Here is a 17964-nt window from a genome sequence, read left to right as displayed (position 1 = left end):
CTATCTCTTCTACCTCATCTCTTGTTACTATCTTTCTTTGCTCATTGTAAGTCAATCGCATTTAAGTTGGGTATGTTCATATCAGCATCTTAAGCACACTAAGCTTATTCTCTCTCAGGGCACTACTGATCTATTATTTTCTGATGGAACACTCTTTCCATGGTTCTTTGCATGGCTAGATCCTCCTCCTCTTTCAAGTCTCAGTTCAACTATTCATGTTGACAAAGAGGCCTGCCTTGATCACCCTATTTAAAGTAACAGCCCCACTACCAATTGTGGTTATTCTCCACTACCTTTTTATTTTCATCACATTACTACTCGAAAATATTTTATTCGTTAGTTTGCTCACTACGTTTATATTTCCATTCTAAAATATAAGTCTTGTACAAGAAAGAACCTTCTATTTGGAATTGCTGGGTTCCCAACACATGGCACATAACAGGTATGCAATAAAATGTAAATGAATGAATAATATTTCACCAAATTCTTTTAGTTCTGTGTACCTTGAAATTGATTTAAAATAGCTCAGCTCATCAGTTCATTAATTCAACATATATTAAGTACCTACACTGTCCTAAGGATCAAACTGTGACAGAAACATAAAGAAAAATAGTTTCTATCTTCATGCTAGTAGGAAAGACAGTGTAATGCAGTATGACAAGTACTGTTAACAGGATACAAAGTGAAATATGGACACAAAGAAGATATTTATCATATTGATTCATGTGAAAGACCTTATGAAAGAGATAGTTAAATTAGCCTTGAAGTAGCAGTCTACTTCAAATAGACAAGTGAGCAACAAGTGGAGAGAAAGCATGTTCCAGTGAGGGGAAACACGCTTACACGAAGGCAGAAAGAGTTATACAACAACAGACCAATTACACTTTCTGTATATTGGACAGCTGTCTTCCTAGAATTTTCTTCATTATAAAATGGACTGAATGCATGTCTTCCTCTTGGTTTATTTTTCATTCTGCTGGAGCTGTAGCTTAGTGCTTGTAGTAGCTTACAGGCTATAGAGAATAAGGAACCTGACTAGAGAAATATTAAGCTGAGTTTCTTTAATTACCCTGGTGATTACCCCTTGGTCCTTTCATGCTTTTTGTATTTGTCAATTTTGGACCTGAAGGACTTCAGGATCTGTACTTTTCATTATAGGATTTGATAAAAATGAAATAACTAAATGATCAAAAAAAAAAGATGTGCTAAATATATCCTATTAAAGGAGGCACATAAATGTTTTAGAAATATTTTCAACAAAAACAATAAACAAAAGTGAAGAAATTAAAAGGGTTATTATTGATTTTAGATATTTGTAATGACTTATTTCTAAAAACAGTGGCGAGTTAAGATTCTCTACATGGTGTTCAGGTTATAGAAATTTATGGTCACTAATTCAGCCCTGATAGATCAACAAGGGAAAACTAACATCTAGAAGACAACAAAGAAAAGGAAGTCCAGGGAAAGGACAGAGGATGTTGAGATGTTTAATCTGGGAGAGAAAAGACAGTGGTAATATCTGCTTTTGCCTGCTTATGCTCTGACCCTAAAAGTTTTTACCTTGCAAGCTCTTTTTCATATAGTTCATAAACTAACTTTGATCAAGTCTGGCAACAGAAAGTCTAATTCTTATCAGTAGGTGAGAATGAAGTGAGTTCAAGATCCATAAGCATATTATCAATTATGCCTGGAGTTGATTCCAAACATCTATGTACATAGAGAATTTACCACTTTTTTCCTTTATCTTTGCTATCTTCTAAGTCTTTATGACAAGTCCTTTGCTTTGGTGTTTTGAATATATTTTATCAATGCCCCTGGCCCATTTGGCTAAAGTCCATATCCCAACCTCCATACCCATGCCTAATTTATTCAGTTCTCAGGACTGGGCCCTTCACCTATGTTCCAGGTACCAGCTGCAGTCCAATCAATAAAAATCTCTGCAATATTACTGTACCAACTACAAGTATCAATGAGGCCCAGCTTCCTGCTGCTAGGCCCTGCCCTTATCTATGCCTATGGAATTCAAAACTAGCCTGAACTAGCCTAATTTAGCTAGAACCCCTAAGAATGGTGTAACTGTTAATTTTATGTGAAAAACTGACCAGGCCACAGGGTCCAGATATTTGATTAAGCATTACTTCTGGGTGTGTCTGTGAGGATGTTTCTGGATGAGATTAACATGTGAATCAGTAGACTGAACAAAACAGACTGCTCTCCCCAATGTGAATGGGCTTCCACATTCAATCCATTTCAGGAGGCCTGAATAGAATAAAAAGTTGAGTAAGAAAGAATTCCTTCTCTCTGATTGTCTTTAAACTGGTATATTGGTCTTCCCTTGCTTTCAGACTTGGACTTGAACCAGAACTTACATCATCGGTTCTCCTGGTTGTTCAGGCCTTTGGACTCAGACTGGTACTAAAGCATTGGTTCTCCTGGGTATCTAGCTTACTGACTGAAGATCTTGAACTTCTCAGCCTCCATAATAACATGAGCCAATTCTTTATAGTAAATCTGTTTATATGTATGTTTTTTATTGGTTCTGTTTTCCTGGAGAACCCAAAGTAACACAAATGATTATTTAAGTTACCGTAGCTTGTAATAAGGTCAGGCCTCAAAGCTAATGAATTGCCAATTCTGGCCAGTTCTATTCTTCTGTTGCTTATTGGTGTCTGGCCTGAATCCAATTGTGTCTCAAAGACTAGCTGTATGAATTAGGACACTATTGCTCATGTAGATATTCAAATATATCTGATACAATATAATTCATCAGTCAAATGTTCTGAGGCCAATACGAGCAAGATATTAAGAGGGAATGACTACTTAACAAAATTGAAAATTAGTCATAAGATTCCTCAATTTAGTGGGTAGTTTAAACTAGATAGCTTCTAGAGTTCTATGAAACTTAAGATCCCAGAAAAGTTAGTGAAGAAATGGAAGTTTCTAGCTTTACCCATAGTACCAGGTATTTCTGTAACATAAATAAACTATTTATGAGCACTAATGGGCCAAAAGTGATAAGAATGAATGAAAGACTGTGGTAAGATAATTCTTTAATCAAACTAATGCTTATTATAAAAATTTTAATTCATCTTATAAAATATTTTAAGGCGCTCAGTTCTCAGCTTGAGATAGAAGTTATGGGAGAAGAATTCGAATAAATAAGAGTATTAGGATTCATCAGAAAAAGATAAGATTTTAACAAGGCCAGTCCAAGTAAATAAATGATTTTAACTTGTTTGAAAAACGAAGTAGATTAGCAAATGTATCAAAATCAAGAACTTCTCACTATAGCTATATAGAATGGGACTGGCACTACACAGAACATATTACAGACCAGAAGAGACTGGAGAGACCCGACAACTAAATGAAATGTGGTATCTTGGATTGAATCTTTTTTTTTAAAAGATTTTATTTATTTATTTATTTATTTGACAGAGAGACAGCCAGCGAGGGAGGGAACACAAGCAGGGGGAGTGGGAGAGGAAGAAGCAGGCTCCCAGCAGAGCAGGAAGCCCGATGCAGGGCTCGATCCCAGGACCCTGGGATCACTCCCTGAGCTGAAGGCAGATGCTTAATGACTGAGCCACCCAGGAGCCCCATCTTGGATTAAATCTTGAACAGGACTTTAATGGAAAACTGGTAAAATCTGAATAATGCCTGAAGTTAACAGTACTCTACCAATGTGGGTTTCTTAAATTTAACAAACTTACCACAGTCATGAGCAAAATGGCAAAAGCAGGGCAAATCAAAACTGGGTCAAAGGTACATGGGGTTAAAGGTATATGGGAACGCCATACTGTACTACCTTTGAAACATTCCCGCAAATCTAAAACTGTGCCAAAATAAAGTTTATTTTAAAAAATTAAGGAAAAAAGTTTCCATTCAGAACTATAAGACAGTAATTCAAAAGTTCATTTTTAGAATGATTATGACATAAAAATTAAAATGAATACTATTTAGGCCAGAGAGCTTGAAAACTATGCAAATTAAAATAATTAAAATAAACAACTGCTTCTTCACAAAACATAATAAAGACATGCAATAGATAAATAATAAATACACTGTAATGATGGATAATATCTATTTATAAATAAAGGCATGTTGGTAAATATTGCCAAATGTTGATTTCTTTATCTTTATGTATCATGAAAGGTAGCAAGCAAAGGATAGAGAGAAAGAAGGAATGGGTAGCAGTCAATATTGAATTAGGCTCTATGTGTTTATTTTCAGTTAACTTAAGAAAATAAATGATAAAAAAATCAAATGTTTGAGTTCACACTATAATTGTTTCCAAGTACTTACAAACAATTTGGCTATCTCTTCAACAATATATTGAATGACTCAAGATTGCATACTGTTAGTAAGACACAAAATGGTAAAAACAGTTTGTTCATTTTAGAAGTTTAAGGACTTTTTCCAAATCTAACCTGAAGATAAATGTCAGTTCTCCACATCCTATCTGGAAATCATTTGTGGCAAAACAGTGCTCCAGCCAAAAACAAGAAAAGTCAGATTAAATTTAAAAATCCAGTTTAAAGACGTCAGAAGGCTGCAGCTCCAACAATAAGTTGAGTGGCTAAGATTCTGAAGAGAGTGGTTTGCAGATCTGCAGTCATTTTTTTACCCCTGAGTTTTAAAGATTCCAGGCCTGGGTAAGGGGCTGGGAAGCCAGCCTTTGACTGCACAGAGGGCTCATGTTGGAGGACAGAGAAATCATCGAAGCTTTAGGTAGCTGTGCAGGACTGAAGTGACAAAATTGGAGATCCGAGACTTATTTCTCCCCCAAATCATTTGATAAATCCCAAACCTGTACAGGGCTTGAAATTAAAAAGCCAAGCCCTAAAGCCTCTGAAAAGCATAATGGAGAGTTCCACAGTCTTAAATGGTGAGGACATAAACACCAGAGTACAAGTTTTGCCAGAAGTAGGGTCCTTCTGAGTATCAGCTCTGTTTGGGAAGCCTTACCAAAAGTACTGGGCTGAGCCACAGGTAGACTAAGACTTACCAAAACTTCTATCCAGCCTCCATGGGAGAGAGTAAACTATTTTATAGAGTGATAAAAATGAACTAATAGGAAACATTCTATGAAGTAGGAGAGAAAAGAGGCAATTGATTAAGTGATAACCTTAAGCAAGCAAGAAAAGACGAGAACTAGTATAGAAATACATTGTCCTTAAACAAGGGCATGTACTACGTAAGAAATAAAATACAAAAGGCAGAGTATATGGGTACAAATGCAGGAAGGCTGGTGGGTGAAATGGTCGGGAAAAGCAGAAGGTTGGATATCTAAAGAGAGAAGGGAGATAAAACAGTCCTTGAATGGACTAACAAAAGGCCAGAAAAATGCCGGGCAACACCAAGGGCCTACCTCAAGACAATGGTCATGAATTTAAGGGTTAGTTGGCAAATCTGTGTGATGTTCTTCTCTCATATAAAGCTGTGAAGGTGTAGAACAGGCAGAAAATTAAATATAAAAGGCTTAGGTTTTGCTTGGTGAGTAGGACAAAAGGCCAAGAGAACTGAGGTTATATTATGTGCAAATTGGTGATAATTAGGTGAGCCCGCCGTAAAGAGGGAAGTGGGAACAGGAGGCTTGAGGGAATAGGAAAATAAGTGGTAAATTCAACAGAAATCGGTGCCAGTGGAGTTGAAATTTGCTACTCAGAGTTCTGGAGTTAAGTGAACTGGAAAGATAGTTTAAGTGCTGGTCAGAAATAGGATATGACCATAGGGTGGATGGCGGAAGTAGAGCAGAACACATGATGATGAGAGGAGAGAAATTCAAAGAGATGAGAGGCCAGAACAGGGAAAGAATCATCTGTATAGAAATTTAAATCACCAAGAATTGTTTTTCATAATTCAAAACCACAAGAGTGTGCTGAAGAAAGAGACCATGAAATATGTCTTAAGATCTTCAAGAAATGAGGGAAGCACCACTGGAGTGTGCCCAGCACTGTACCGGGAGTGCCTACTGGGTGGTACAATCTGAGGCCCGCGCTTCAAAGCTCGAGGTGTTTAGAGAGAAAAAAGGAACAACAATGTAAAAACACTAATGCGGAACAAGCCTCTAAGCCCACTGGTGTAACGGCTGTGGGACGGAGAACGATCACTACTTGAGAGGACTGCAGTGGAAGCAGTATCCTCGGGGAGGGAATCAGGTTTCAGTTAGAGCAGGAAGGTGTAAGTAATGTTCAGAAAAGAATACACTAATAATTCGATTCATTTATCAATGTTTACTAAAAGGCACTGAATTAGGCACTGGGAATAAAACAGTAATAAAGACATAATCTCAGCCCTCACAAAACTGAGACTCAAGTAAGAAGTCTCATATAAAAGTGATTACTTTAAAGAATAAAACTAAATTCTTTTTTTTAAATATAACTAAATTTTTATAACAACCTAACAGTTTTATTCAGAAATGAGGATGCATGTATTTGAAGAATGGTCTAACAAAATTTGTGACTATTTTAATACATCTAATCATTGTGGTGTTAATCAGATGCTAAAAACTAATTTGAATTAAGACTATGTGGGGAAAGGTCATTTTTTAACGGTAAAGAAATGGGGGGAAATGCTTTTACAGATACATGCAGTTACCTGAGACAAAGCAGCATCCCGCTCTTCTATCACCGCATTCATTTCTTCTGCAGTGATTCTCTTTTTACATTCCTTGGTCTTGTAGATTCTATCCACAATTACAGCTCCATTCTTCTGAATAGCTATTCCTGTGTCTGCGTTGTTTATTCTGTTCAGTAATTCCTGTAATGTCTACCAACACCATTATATGTTAGTCAGACATGGAGTTTTAATATATTTTATTTAATATAGGGTTTTAATTAATAGGCACATGTGAATTGTAAATTGACTGAGTGAAGTTATTGAATTTTCATATTGCAGCAAAGATGTACATTATTAGTGTGTCAATTCTTCTTTTTCCCACATCTTAGTTCTTGAAACCCACTCAATTGAACTTAAGCCTCTAAGATATAAGACTGACATCAAGAAATCTCCTCAGAGAATGGCTTACCATGTCATTTTCTTCAGGGTTAATATTTTCTAGCCTAGAAAAAAGGGACACAGAAAGCCTGATCAGTAGCATTTCCTTAGTGCAGCAAAATGAGTTCGCTTTTTAAATCTTTAGAACCTCAAGTAATTTCATTCGACTAGTCTTTAGAGTCAACCATGACACTGAACATATTAAAGTGCCACCTGCTCGACTCCATCTTTCAATAATGCTCCATATCTTCTGCACTGACTTCAGACTGTTAAGTTATTAATGTTTACTGCTATATATGACTACAAGGATCAATTGTTCATATGTGCTTAGATGAGGAAAGTTCCCTAGTGATAGAAGCACTACTTCTCATCATTATATTTATTCCTGGACTTTCAATTCTTACCAAAAACTGTATTTCCTCTGGTTTTTTGGACTTCATCACAAATAAAACAAGGCAAGTATTTTTATTGCAAAGTTTAACTATGTTCCCTCAAAAGCAAAGACAAATAATGACCTCTAAATTTGAACTGAAAATCTCCTGCTGCTATCTATTTGTTAAAACAAATACATCATATAGAAAGGCTGACCAAACTGGACCATGCTTTTAGATGATTAATGTTATTTTCTCTCTTTCATTACATATATAGAATTATTCAATTTAAAGACTAAGGAAGTAAACTGGTTCTTCTCATAAATGCATTTTGTCTTAGAAGAGTCATAGTGCTTACTGAAAATTTTTTTGATGTTGGTGAATTGAACAAATGCAGGAAAGGTAAAGAAAGAAGCTCTAAATGACATAGCTTAGAAAATGTCTATAATGTAATTTAGGCAGCCATTAAATTGGGTAAATTAAATGAAAATCTGTAATGGCTATCAGTAAAATGATGTAGATTTTAGAAATGGCTCCATTATTTTGAATTGTATTAATATTAAATTAAAAATTAAAATGTTTAGATATATAAGTTCCTGTTTTCTCACATCCCCCCCCCCCCAATTTCTGGGCTCCTATGATTTAATGTTTACCACAATAAAAAAGGATACTTGGAAAAGATATAGAGAAACTTAATAAATTTATTACAAAATTGTTCCAAACTCCACAGTTCAATGAAATTGCTACATTCATGAAGAGAAATTTAGAACATTGGATTTTTGACAGGAAAAAAATAAACATACAAAAAAAAGTATTTCTTTTTTTTTTAAAGAATTTATTTATTTATTTGAGAGAGACTGCAAGAGAGAGCACAAGCAGAGGGAGTGGCGAGGGAGAGGGAGAAGCAGGCTCCCTGCTGAGCAGGGAGCCCAGTGCAGGACCCTGGGATCATCACCCCAGCTGAAGGCAGACACTTAAGTGACTAAGCCACCCAGGCGCCCCTATCAAAAACTATTTCTACACATACATAAATGACATAAATTTACAGGATGGCATAGTAATTTTGAATTATGTATACTTAGTATATCTCAAACTAGTAATGTCCACTTGGATTCACATTTCACATTTCTCCCAAAATAAATCAACAGTTTTCAAATACCCTGCTTCATAAAAGCTTGTTCTCCAAAAACTCTGAAGATAATCATTTCTTTTTTAATCAATTAAAAACACAGTGAAAAGTATAAGATAACAAAATTCTTACGCTTATTTATGATCATATAAAACTATTTGAAAAACATCAGTAGCATTTAACCATCAGATACTGGTTGGCTAAATATCATTTTTAAGGAAGCCATATGTAGTGAGAAATAGTTCCCTTAATATTGTTCTTTTTAGACAAAATCAGACCATGAGCTAATTACAGCAGTTTCCAAAGGAGATTCAATTTAAATTCTTATAAATTTCATAATTAATTTCTTAAACTCGATAATTTAAAATGAAAAGATACATGAAAACTAAATACTCAGATTAGTAGGTTACTGGAAACTCTTGCAAAAAAACAAAGTTTAGATCTCAAGGTTATAAATGTCCTTCTTTTGTTCCAAAGAACTACATATATGATTAGGAAGAAAATAACAGTGTAGTGAAGTTACCTAGTTTGTACATTCAAAATAATCAACACAACACAGTGTATGCAATTTCTATGTGATACCTATAAGTTTTTTTCAGGAATTGTAAGGTGAAGAAGAATTATTACTTTAAGGAGACACAAATGAAGAGTCTGAATGTTTTAAATTAATATCTTTCAAGAGGATATGGTTAAGATAGTTGTATTTAGTATAATATTAGATTTCTCTACTAAAAACTAAAATTTTTTAAAAATTAAAATTTCCTTATCAAAGGTTATACTAAATCCTTTCCACATGAATCTAGCATTACAGCTACAAATAATATATATGATTGCCCTTAGAAGTACCTAAGGTATAGTGACTTATCATTTTGCTGATGGGTGAATTTGAATCATGTTTTGGTAGGTGTGCCAGGTCTGATATGCAGGGCACGAGGTCAACCACTTAGCATTTATTTGGATCTCAATTTTGCTTTATTATTATCCTTTATAATTTTTAAAAAGATTTTATTTATTTATTTGACAGAGAGTGCACAAGCAGGGAGAGTGGGAGAGAAGAGAAGCAGACTCACTGCTGAGCAGGGAACCTGATATGGGGCTCGATCCCAGGACCCTGGAATCATGTCCTGAACCAAAGGCAGACGCTTAACCGAACGAGCCACCCAGGCGCCCTATCCTTTATAATTGATCTAATTTTGCTCTATGGTTATCCATTATAAGTACAGTGATAAATGCTCATTAAGAGAAAACTAAAACTTTAATGAAAATGACCAAATGGTTAATCTGAGAGTTGAAAAATTACATAAAAACAAATAACTTTCAATATAAACACAAGTCTGGAAAGAGAAAAGGCTAATATTTATATTTCTCTATTTGTATTTCTTTAAAAGTTTCAGGAAGTACTTGTCATAGATATCAAAGATTAAGTACATCATAATTTAGTTTCAACTAGATTATTTACAGCAAAGATCAGCAAACTTTCTGTAAACAGTCATATAGTATTTTAGACTTTGCTGTATGTTCTCTGTTGCAGTTACTAAATGCTGCCTTTCTAGTACAAAAGCATCCAAAGATAATATGTAAATGAACAGGTGTGGCTGTGCTCCAATAAGACTTTATTCACGAAAACAACTGGAGGGATGGATGTGCACCATAGGTCTTTACTTTGCTCATCCCTGATATAGAGCACTGAAAAATGAGGCCAGATCTTTGATGTTAAAACACTCTAAGTGCCAACTGTGACATATTTTTCTGAGTTGGATCACTCACTATCTAGTTAAAGACTAATCACCCAAAAATGTGGATTTCAGAAAATAAAATTCAGTCTTATAAGGACATCACTTATCGTATGACTTAAGAAAACATAAAAATTAGGCAAACAACCTACTTTTAGAAAAAAGAAGACAATTTTATTTGAAAGAGAGCACAAGCAGGGGGAACAGCAGGCAGAGGGAGAAGCAGGTTTCCCACTGAGCAAGGAGCTCGATGCGGGACTTGATCCCAGGACCCTGGAATCATGACCTGAGCCAAAGGCAAATGCTTAACCCACTGAGCCACCCAGGCGTCCCTTAAGAAGACAATTTTAAACAGTTTACCAGGCTTTCTATTTTCTATATAAAATGACTTGTTAGAGGCTTAAGGTTTACTAGCAACATGTAGAATACATAAGGCTTTACTGGTTTAATAAAGATTGAAAGTATAGTTGATTATATGAAATACAGTTGGCAAACTATAAATTATGTATCATTAATAGGAGATTTACAATGATACAAAAGAATCTCAACCTTTTGGAAACTAAATTATGCCTATAACAGTCTAACCAGACATAGTCATGATAATTAGTAAGAATTTTGCTGAAGTAAATGTCCATGGGCTCAAGTTTCAATTGATTTCCTATACTGTGCATATTCTGACTGACACCCCTGCACTCTAAGTGAAAAGACCCATGCATTAAATGTCACATTTCTTGATTTATCCCTAGATCAGTCAATATCATGTCTTTCCTTTCTGAACCTATAGTCATTCACCTTGTTCAATGGGAAGCAGCTAAACTTTGACCTCAAATGATAAAAGGAACTTGTGTTCACCTAATCAAAAATCTCTGAATTGTTTTTTATTCTCTTTCATTTTTACACAGTGCCACCTTAATATGTTAAAAAGAAAAACTGAACAGACTGAATGTCATGATCTCAAAAGTTGGAATATACATACACAAATGTGTCTATATTAGTAAGTAAATTTTAGTTATTTTTTTAAAAAGATTTTATTTATTTGACAGAGAGAGACAGCCAGCGAGAGAGGGAACACAGGCAGGGGGAGTGGGAGAGGAAGAAGCAGGCTCATAGCGGAGGAGCCTGATGTGGGGCTCGATCCCAGGACGCCGGGATCACGCCCTGAGCCAAAGGCAGACACTTAATGACTGAGCCACCCAGGTGCCCCAAATTTTATTTATTTTAACTTGAATCTTTTTTACTTTTTTCCTAGTTTTGGATAAAAGTGAAACAGAAAAAAGCATTGAAGATTCAAGGGGTAAGGGAAGGCAGAAGTAGAATATAGACAAAACAGACATCACAAAAAGACAGAAGTAGATCAGAACTGGCAAAAATGAAAATGACAGAAGGAATTTGAAGATTATAGGAACCAAGAAATAAGGAATTAAAACAAAAAGAGATGTGAAATAATGTGTATTATTTCAACCTATAACTCAGTGCCTCCAAATATGCCTTTCAGTCAAGCAAAGATCAATTATAAATTGGTTCTGTCTTAATAAGGAATTCATCTAAAATGCACTATTGAAAGTTCAGAACCTATAGATGTCAACTGAGTAGAAAGGAGCATGCACAGTGACATTTAAAACTATGCTGACATACCATTCTTTTAAAGTTGTTGTTCTTCCCTCTTATGTATGATTTTTCCTGATCTCCCCAATCTGCACCCCTAGACTATAAAACTGTAGAAGTGGACTACAAACTGTTCCTAAGAACCAATAATTATTCATATCAATTAATATTATTTTAGTATTTATGTAGTTATTTCTTTAATGTCTATTTTCTCAACTAAACTGGGCCATAATGCTGTGTTCTGAGTAACCTGACACATAGTACATATTCAATAAATATTTACTGAATGGACTAAATAACTAAAAGAAAGGGCTTGGGATTGAGGGTTTTTCTTTACTCCCTTTCCCATTTCTCCCTTAATATAAATGCTACAAAGAAAAAATGAGAAAGGGTCTGCCTCAAGGAACCCTAATTTTAATATATTGTAATAAAAACTGGAACAAATGTATGTACAAATTAAAGTAGACAATGGCAGGTAAAAAAAAAAAAATGTAAAGAAAGATAGGCTCAATTTAGAGCCATCAATTAAAGAGAGAATGAACAAAACTAAGAGACCAAACTAGTAGAGGCTCTGAGGAAGAAGTTTTGATTTGGATATGTGGGCAGATGGTTGTGCCACTGACTGGGACAAGGGGTCAAGGGAGAATAAGGTTTAAAAATGAATTAGTAAATTCCATTTGGGATATGGTAAGTTTGAGTTGCCTATGTAAGTCTGAGATAGATAAGTCCTACAATGTGTAATTGACTTTGACTCTGAGCAAATAGTCAGCCACTCAAAGTTTTTTCACCTATAAGTACACGCATCATCTACCTCAAGGAGTTGTGACATTGTATAAAAAGCTGATCTGTTATCTTTGGGATGTGATTTTGATTTCTGAAAAGAAACAAAATCTATTTAGAAGCAAATTTCGTGAATAAAATTGGTAATCAACCTAGGTAACAAGATTACAGTCACGAATTACATGTAAACACATCACTGCTCAGTAGCTGATAAACTGAGTGTAATAGTACTTGCAAATCCCCAAAGAAGAGCTGTAAAGTTATAAAAATAAAAAAGGCATCTACTTTGAAAAGTTATGTTTAAAAACATTTGGCCCGAGGTGCCTGGGCGGCTCAGTCAGTTAAGCGGCTGCCTTCCGCTCAGGTCATGATCCCAGGGTTCTGGGATCCAGACCAACATCAGGCTCCCTGCACAGCAGGGAGCCTGCTTCTCCCTCTCCCTCTGCCTGTCGCGCCCCCCCCCCCACTCCCCCCCCGCCCCCCCGCTTATGCTCTCTCTGTCAAATAAATAAAATCTTTAAAAAATAAATAAAAACATCTATCCCCAGCAAATGTTTTTGTTGATATAAACAAACTGATTTTAAAAGGCATACTGAAAAGCAAAGGTACTATAATAGCCAAAACAATTTTGTAATAAAAAAGCAAAATTAGAAGGCTAACATTATCAGATTTCAGACACTATAAAGATTCAATAATCAATACTATGTGGTATTGGCAAAGGGATAGACACACAGATCAATAGAACAGAAAATAAAGTCCAGAAATTAATCCACACTCATATAGTTAACTGAGTTTTGACAAAAGTACCAATGAAATTTAATAGAAAAATGATGGCCTTTTCAATAAATGGTACTGGAATAAATGAAGGTCCATAGGCAAAAAACAAAAAACTCACCACCACCACAAGTACCACCTACCTTACACAAAAAGTAACTCAAAAAATCACAGATCTAAATGTAAAACATGAAATTTATAAGTTTCAAGAAAGGATTTCAAAAAACCTGTGTGACCTTATATATGGCAATGAGTTTTAGATTCAATACCAAAAGTATAATCCATGAAAGAAAAAAAAAATCAATAAATTGAATTTCATCAATATTTAAAACTTATGTTCTGCTAAACACACCATTAAGAGAACAAAAAACCATTCATGCTGATGGGAATACAAAATGGTGTCGTACAGCCACTCTGGAAGAGACTTTGGCAGTTTCTTCTAAAGTTAACATAGATTAAACGTAGGTCCCAGGAATCATGTCAACAGATTTGAAAGCATATGTCCACACAAAACCTGTATGCAAATGCTTAAATTAAAGCAACTTTATTCAAAATCCCCCAAAATCAGAAAAAGAATCACCAGGAGGTGAGACGATCCTAGGATAGTATGAGGACTATGAAAAAGAGCCTGACTATATTACAAACTATATTACATAACTTCACTTAAGGAGGTAGAGGGAAAAAAGAAGAGCCCTTCTAAGTAACTTTGGAAGGTGGTACTTTGGAAACTGTAAGATTAAAGACTAAAGGAACTATACATGAACAGTGTACTCTAGTAGGTCAAGTTGTTTCTCATGGGGATGTGCCTTAATGAATCTGAAAGAGTTATAACGTATAGTGGGGTAGAAGGAATAAGGAAATGATGGATGGTGGGGGATGGAGAACAGGTTTCTTACTGTCGGAGAGGAAATTACACATAAGAAAAAGGAGAAACCCAGAATGAAATATGTGGCACTGGATTAGAATCAGAGAAATAAGTATGAATTCAGATTTAGCTTAATAAAGATACAGATAGATACATACATGAATAATTTCATACATGTGTATGTATATTAGTTAGTATACATACATGTATTTCCTAGCTCTTTCTGCTGATTGGGCCTAAAAGTGGTCACAACAAGTAACAATGAGCACACCCAGCATCCAGACCTTGGTTTCTAATAACCGTTTTCCAACAAAAGGAATCACGGCCCTTTGAGGAATGGCTGATTTTATGGGTGAGGCACATCCCTATACATCCCTACAACACATGATCCAAGGGCATCCTGTAGTGCCAGAAAAGGAAGAAAAGTGTTTAAAAACCAAAAGGATGGGGACATGTCAAAGGGCTATGGAGGCCAACTGAAAGAGCTTCCAATGGCCGAGCTGGAATACTTCAAGCAACAAAATAAATAACACGGTATTAGATTATAATCCAAAGTATTAAACGAGTATCAATGAGTCTATACTAACATAAACAAACAAATAAATGAGGGAGAGGAGACAAATCAAAATTATAAATAATTTATGTAGGTATTTTCCATGAGGGAAGTAGAGCTCAGTTAAGCTCTCAGCCCACACCCCTTATCCCCACCTCTGAGTATGGGCTGCACTTAAGTAATCTGCTTCAAAGAATATGAAAGGGGAATGTTGGTAAGTAACTTTACAGTGGAGAAACATGGCAAGCACTACCTTGGCTAGGTGACCAAGATTAACATCACTCGTGTTAAGTCATGTTGATAGCATGATGTTGAAATAATATGATGAGAATGGCACTTCAGTCCTGTATTCTTTGTCCCCCCAAAATACCTCAGTCTAACCATGAGAAAAAATTCAGAAAAACCCAAATTGAATAACATTCTATCAAATGCCTGACCAATACTCCTGAAAACTGTCAAAGTCATGAAAAACAAGAGAAGTCTGAGAAAACAGGACTACGGTAGGCAAGGAGACATAGCAACTAAATTCATATGGGATCCTGGATGGGATCTTGGAACATAAAAAGGACATGAGAAAAACTAGTGAAATCTAGAGTGTGGAGATTATGTATCAATGTTGCTTTTTCCCCTGTGACATATATACCATAATAACCTCAGCTGTTAACAAAAAGGAAAACTGGCAGGTGGCTATATGGAAACTCCCTGTACTATCTTTGCAAACTTTCTGTAAACCTAAAAGTATTCTAAAATAAGAAGTTTATTGGGGGAAAAAAAGAAGTCCAAGTAAAGACAGTGGAGTGAAATCTAAACACAGAAATCTGCCACATGAACAGAAGATAAAAAATTAGTCAAACATGCCAAAATCCTCAACAAGATCCTTGCTAATAGAATCCAACAGTACATTAAAAGGATTATCCATCATGACCAAGTGGGATTCATAACCTGGGATGCAAGCGTGGTTCAACATTCGCAAATCGATCAGCGTGATACATCATATCAACAGGAAAAGACTCAGGAACCATATGATCCTCTCAATTGATGCAGAAAAAGCATTTGACAAAATGCAGCATCCTTTCCTGATTAAAACCCTTCAGAGTGTAGGAATAGAGTGTACATTTCTCAATCTCATAAAAGCCATCTTTGAAAAGCCTACAGCAAATATTATACTCAATGGGGAAAAGCTGGAAGCCTTTCCCCTAAGATCAGGAACACGACAAGGATGCCCACTCTCGCCACTATTATTCAATGTAGTACTAGAAGTCCTTGCAACAGCAATCAGACAACAAACAGGGATCAAAGGTATCCAAATAGGCAAAGAAGAAGTCAAACTGTCTCTCTTCGCAGATGACATGATACTCTATATGGAAAACCCAAAAGAATCCACTCCCAAACTACTAGAAGTTATAGAGCAATTCAGTAATGTGGCGGGATACAAAATCAATGCTCAGAAATCAGTTGCATTTCTATACACGAATAATGAGACTGAAGAAAGAGAAATTAGGGAATTCATCCCATTTACAATAGCATCAAAAATCATACGTTATCTTGGAATTAACTTAACCAGAGACGTAAAGGATCTATATTCTGGAAACTACAAATCACTCTTGAAAGACATTGAAGAAGACACAAAAAGATGGAAAAATATTCCATGCTCATGGATCGGAAGAATTAACATAGTTAAAATGTCCATGCTACCCAGAGCAATCTACACTTTCAGTGCTATCCCGATCAAAATACCAATGACATTTTTCAAAGAACTGGAACAAATAGTCCTTAAATTTGTATGGAACTAGAAAAGGCCCCGAATCGCCAAGGAATTGTTGAAAAGGAAAAACAAAGCTGGGGGCTTCACAATGCCGGATTTCAAGCTGTACTACAAAGCTGTGATCACAAAGACAGCATGGTACCGGCACAAAAACAGACACATAGACCAATGGAACAGAATAGAGAACCCAGAAATGGACCCTCGGCTCTTTGGGCAACTAATCTTTGACAAAGCAGGAAAAAAACATCCAGTGGAATAAAGATAGTCTCTTCAATAAATGGTGCTGGGAAAATTGGTCAGCTACATGCAAAAGAATGAAACTTGACCACTCTCTCACACCATACACAAAAATAAACTCTAAATGGATGAAAGACCTCGATGTGAGACAGGAATCCATCAAAATTCTAGAGGAGAACATAGGCAGCAACCTCTACGACATCGGCCGCAGCAACCTTTTTCATGACACATCTCCAAAGGCAAGAGAACAAAAGATAAAATGAACTTATGGGACTTCATCAAGATAAAAAGCTTCTGCACAGCCAAGGAAACAGTCAAAAAAACTAAGAGGCAGCCCACGGAATGGGAGACTATATTTGCAAATGACACTACAGATAAAGGACTGGTATCCAAGATCTACAAAGAACTTCTCAAGCCCAATACACGAGAAACAAATAAACAAATCAAAAAATGGGCAGAAGATATGAACAGACACTTTTCCAATGAAGACATACAAATGGCTAACAGACACATGAAAAATGTTCAAAATCATTACCCATCAGGGAAATTTAAATCAAAGCCACACTGAGATACCACCTTACGCCAGTTAGAATGGCAAAAATAGACAAGGCAAGAAACAACAAATGTTGGAGAGGATGTGGAGAAAGGGGATCCCTCCTACATTGTTGGTGGGAATGCAACTTGGTACAGCCACTCTGGAAAACAGTGTGGTGTCCCTTAAAAGTTAAAGGGTGAGCTACCCTATGATCTAGCCATTGCACTACTGGGTGTTTACCCCAAAGATACAGACGTAGTGAAGAGAAGGGCCATATGCACCCCAATGTTCATAGCAGCATTGTCCGCAATAGCTAAATCGTGGAGGGAACCGACATGCCCTTCAACAGATGACTGGATTAAGAAGCTGTGGTCCATATATACAATGGAATATTACTCAGCTATCAGAAAGAACGAATTCTCAACATTTGCTGCAACATGGACGGCACTGGAGGAGATAATGCTAAGTGAAATAAGTCAAGCAGAGAAAGACAACTATCATATGATTTCTCTCATCTATGGAACATAAGAACTAGGATGATCGGTAGGGGAAGAAGGGATAAAGAAAGGGGGGGGTAATCAGAAGAGGGAATGAAACATGAGAGACTACGGACTATGAGAA

The 17964-nt window shown here is 36.0% G+C and overlaps 1 protein-coding gene across 2 annotated transcripts in view; it reads right to left on the bottom strand.

Annotated features, from left to right (window-relative positions):
* The window catches only part of MIPOL1 (mirror-image polydactyly 1), a 320903-nt gene that overhangs the window by 214544 nt on the left and 88395 nt on the right, over positions 1-17964 (bottom strand). For both annotated transcript variants that reach the window (XR_569429.2, XM_008693964.2), the window contains exons 8-9: positions 7028-7061; positions 6598-6768 (exon numbers count right to left, since the gene is read on the bottom strand). Coding sequence is in view for 1 of the 2 variants with exons in the window: in XM_008693964.2 (XP_008692186.1) it covers positions 6598-6768; positions 7028-7061 (205 nt within the window). In the remaining variant the exon portion in view is untranslated. The remainder of the gene's footprint in view (positions 1-6597; positions 6769-7027; positions 7062-17964) is intronic.

This window comes from Ursus maritimus, unplaced genomic scaffold (genome assembly GCF_017311325.1).
Source record: "Ursus maritimus isolate PB19 unplaced genomic scaffold, ASM1731132v1 scaffold_36, whole genome shotgun sequence".
In the NCBI taxonomy this organism is placed as follows: domain Eukaryota; kingdom Metazoa; phylum Chordata; class Mammalia; order Carnivora; family Ursidae; genus Ursus; species Ursus maritimus.
Note: the sequence above shows the minus strand (reverse complement) of the source record. Positions and strands in the feature narration are given on the sequence as shown.